The following is a 4,191-nucleotide window of genomic DNA, read 5'->3' as shown; positions in this document are numbered from 1 at the left end:
AGCCACCTAACTGTCTAGGGACTCATGAATCCTACTCCTGGGTATTCAAAGAGGAATGAAAACGTCTGCCAACAAAGTGGTGGGCACGTGGGCGGCAGCCCTAGTCCCACCAGCAAAACACTGGAAAATGCCCACCAGGCCCACTGGGGTCCAGTTACTGAAAGGAAGGCTGAGATCAAGAGGAATGAACTACGGGAGGCAGATGGTAACAGATCCATCGCAGACGTGGTCCTGCGTGAGAGAGGCCAGGCACTACGGAAATGCACACTACCTGCAGGAATACCTGGCGCCCTCTGTGAGCCAGGAGGGCGACAATGCTTACCTCTGGGGGACGGGACAGCAAATGCCACACAACCACCTTCTGGAGGCAGGGCGCGGCATGGGATCCCGTATTTTATTTTTGATGGTGTTTACGTGAGTGTGTGCATCAGTTCCAATTTATTACCTAGGCCCTTTCCCACTGCGTTTTATTATGTGTAAAGTAAACCTCAATGAAAGAATATGAAAAAAGAAGGTGGGGGAGTCAGTTTTGAGGTGTGTGTATTTTTAATGAAAACACTGCTCTCCTTGAGAGAACTGTTTTATTCTCAAGAGAAAACAAAATCAAATCATTAAACTGCCCAAGGGGACTGACTAGCCCCTGGGGAGTTTGTCCCCTGGCCTTCCTGTTATGAATGCATGCGAGGATGGGAAGCCACCTGAAGCGTCTCCATCTACAGATACAATGTGGGACCAGGACCAGGTGTTCTTGGCCGGGACCTACTTGTACTTGGGCAAATGAACGCATCCCTGAGCAGGATGTAGGCCAGCTGGCATCCTGCTGCGCAGGCATAGACTAACAGTAGGTGTGAGCAGCCGAGGCAGCACCTGACTTGTGTGCTCTCTCACTGATTCAAAGAGCAGATGTAAAATAAGGCAGTTTCTTCAATAGTCTCAAAGTCTTCACAATCTTTTCAAGGTAACCAGTTAGGTCAGTCAGAGAACACCAGAAAGGAACCCTAAACAGATCAGGGAGCTATTAAAAAAATAGTAATTAATTGGAAAAGACATTTATGCAACCTCCTATAGGAAGTAAACTCAAAGATCACACAGGGCAAAGGCTGGATGGAGAAGTGATAGGGCTCAGCTCTGTTCAGCCCACGGACAACTCCCCAGAAAAGCATTCTCCAGCATCTCGTCCTTGGTACCTTCCCTGCCTGCTGACTGCCGGGTAAAGCTACCCAGAGTCCATCGGACACCAGATGCCAGGGCTCCCCCGCTGGCTGAGACGGTCGGTCTGAGTGGGCTCTCAGAGCCCAGAGCTAACTCAGCTCCCTTCCACCTCCCAGCCAGCACGGGCGCTGAGCAATGAAAAGAACACTTTTCAAAAGGAGACTACAATGGTCACCATTCAGGCCAATCCTCCTGTGCACCCAGGAGACCCTCCCCTCTCCCCAAAGCAGCGGTGACTGACCTGTGCCCTTAGGCGGCCCAGAGCCCACATAATCGGAGAGGATGGTGCCACTGCTGATGTCGTTGCCCTTCATGTTGACCACGAGAAAATGGTGCCATTCCCTAGGGAGGAACACAGGGCCGTCAGAACCATAGAACCACACGTTTGCCCAGACAACCAGGAGCAAGACAGGCCTGGCTTTCTGGGCCAGTGCATGCTTCAGAAGGAAAAACCCAGCCCCGCATTCCCTGGGTTGCCCCACAGGAGGCTTTAGTAACCTGTTTTGTCAGAGGGCAGAGTATGAAGATTTTAGGTTTTAGCGAATCATGCCACCCTTGTTGCCACTCAACTCCACTGCAGCTGGCACAGCCACGGGCAAAACAGACTGGGGCTGTGTCCCAATGAAGCCTTCTTTAGGCACTAGAAGGAGAATTTCACATACTGCATATACTCGTGCAGAAGCTGAGTTGTTCAGCACATTTTTAATGCAGTTTCTGTGGACAAATTAGGTGCCTCGGCTGATATTCGGTGAGCTTATACTCAAAGTCTATACAGGAATGCTCAGCTATCTGGCTATGGGTGGGTCTTAGCTCTGGTATGGTTTACAGACCTCTTACCGTGGGAGGGTAAAGGCAGGAAATGCCACGCTGGGTTAAGCATGAGCATGACCATCTCAGGCCGGGTCTACCTCTGTTAGCGCGGCTACCCAGCCGTGGGCGAACCCAGTCTAAGTTATGCAGCTCCCACTTGGATGTCCCCCAGCTTCCCCCAACTGACCTGAACTTGGGGTCTTTCCTGCTGGGCGCATCTGGGTCTGTCAGCACCAGAGTGTAGAGTTTGCTTGAATCTAGACCATCCCATGTGATGCTTGTGGGGCGGTCCTTCACCTGCAGCGGGGAAGCAGTTTCCAGTTAATTCAGAAACGCGCAAGAAATCAACGTTCCTTCTTAGCGCTCACCTTCCTCAAACGCAAAACAAAGTCAATGATTAAAACTCAATTTCATATGGGCACAATGAAAAGCCAGGAGGAACGTGTGTGTGGACAGGTAGTTCCTGGATGAGGAGCCAATTGTTAGCCTGTCTTTAAATCGACTTTGTATGTACCCTAAGTCGGAACTGTTGGAAACATCGTGTATCCGTCAAACATTGAGGTTCCGATGCATATCGCCAAGTAGCCCCCCCTTTATTACGATGAACCGCTGAACGTAACTTGAAATTTTAATTTAATATGCTTTGGGGTTTTTGTATCTGAGTGTCGCCTGCATTTAAGCCCACAACTCTGCAGGGTAGTGTCCTAGTATCTTAATAAAAGAGGTGGGGCCAGGCGTCCAATGGTGGCCTTGGCTGAGGCAGCAACCTTGGCTGTCTACACAGCAGAAAAGCACTAGGATGGAAGGCAGGGCTTTGGATTTGGTGCACAGTGGCCTTTTACAGGGCACAGGAAGTGAGCGCAGGGGGGTGGCAAGGGGTTGAGATGGCCACTTTATGTTGAAGCATTAAAATGCATCATGTCCCCAAGGCCAGGGCAGCTGCTTCACACCGTTGCTGGAAACTCCTAACAAGCAACTACAATGTTTGTTGCCATTCATATTTCTCCACTTTCAGCAGCCAGGACCCCGTCCTGGCTCTGCCACCGAAGTGAAACGGTAAGTACAGGCCAGCCGCGGCCGTTGTCCCAAGCCTGGCGGCTGTCTGGTAGAACGCATCACTCCCGTCGGCCGTGTCCAACTCCTAACTGTCAACGTAGAGGCTGCCCCGCTGGGCACGGCAGATCAGCGATTACATAACATGTTGGTCATGTGTTCTGGGGCGGGGATTCTGCGCCCCTAAAATCCTGAAATCCAGACCCCACCCCCACCCCCCAGGAAGATATGAGGATGTCCCACACCTGCCATGGCCCCCTCCTCCTGGTAGCCGCCTAGTCACGGTTCCAAGAGGCCGTGGCCCTTCAAGTCCTGGCAAAGCAGGTGCATTTCTCCAGCAAGCCCTACCTCCGCCCGCCACGTGCTGGCTCCAGGGCCAGGGGGCGGGCCCCAGGCCTAGGGCAAGCGCAGACCGGGATTCCGCTGTCCACGATGATGCTGGGGGGGGGGGGGGTCCTAGGCGGGACGCCCCCTCCTCCCACCGCCCCGCGCTCTCCCGGGGCCTGCAGGCCTTGAGCAGCGGCGCCCAGGCCCGGAGACGAGAAGGCCCCGGCCTCCCGCCGCCTCGGATACCTGAGTGGGGGTCAGCACTTTGCCCAGCTCGTCCACCTCCGCCCCGCCGTATGCGACCTGCAGCGGGCGCTGCGGGCGCTCGTCCACTTCCTGCAGGCTCAGGGGCCCAGACCACTTGCTGAGGTCCACGGGCATCGCGCGACCAGACGCAAGCGAGCGGCACTCAGCGAACAGCACAGCGCAAGAGCGGCTGCAAACTAACTAGTCCGCGGAAAGCAGCGAGGCCGGACTCCTCCTACCACGCGCGCGTCCGAGCATGCGCCGCGCCCAGCCCCGCCCCGCCCCGCATGCCGATCTCTGATTGGTCCAGCGGGATCGTGGGCGTGTCGCGCTCCCGACGTCGGGCCAACCGTTTTGCCTTTCTTTGCGCTGCGGGACTTGGTCGCAAGCGCTTCCGACGTCCTGGGAACTCCGGCTGCGCTCGCCAGGCCGTTGTTGCAAGAAATGCGTGCAAGCTGTTTGGATGAGGCTTTGCTCTACTTTTCCAGTGAGAACTGGATCGGCCTGCTCTCTCGCTGGTCCGCCTGGAACCCGTGTTCACGC

The 4,191-nt window shown here is 54.9% G+C and overlaps 1 protein-coding gene across 1 annotated transcript in view; it reads right to left on the bottom strand.

The window, feature by feature from the left end:
• The window catches only part of PEBP1 (phosphatidylethanolamine binding protein 1), a 7,024-nt gene extending 3,165 nt beyond the window's left edge, over window positions 1–3,859 (bottom strand). The window contains exons 1-3 of the mRNA XM_004709558.2: window positions 3,649–3,859; window positions 2,210–2,319; window positions 1,454–1,554 (exon numbers count right to left, since the gene is read on the bottom strand). Of these exons, the coding sequence (XP_004709615.1) occupies window positions 1,454–1,554; window positions 2,210–2,319; window positions 3,649–3,783 (346 nt within the window). The 5' untranslated portion in view covers window positions 3,784–3,859. The remainder of the gene's footprint in view (window positions 1–1,453; window positions 1,555–2,209; window positions 2,320–3,648) is intronic.
• Between the last annotated feature and the right edge of the window lie 332 nt (window positions 3,860–4,191).

The sequence above is a fragment of the Echinops telfairi genome, unplaced genomic scaffold (assembly GCF_000313985.2).
Source record: "Echinops telfairi isolate 266 unplaced genomic scaffold, ASM31398v2 ScPeMD7_7412;HRSCAF=8450, whole genome shotgun sequence".
Classification (NCBI taxonomy): Eukaryota; Metazoa; Chordata; class Mammalia; order Afrosoricida; family Tenrecidae; genus Echinops; species Echinops telfairi.
Note: the sequence above shows the minus strand (reverse complement) of the source record. Positions and strands in the feature narration are given on the sequence as shown.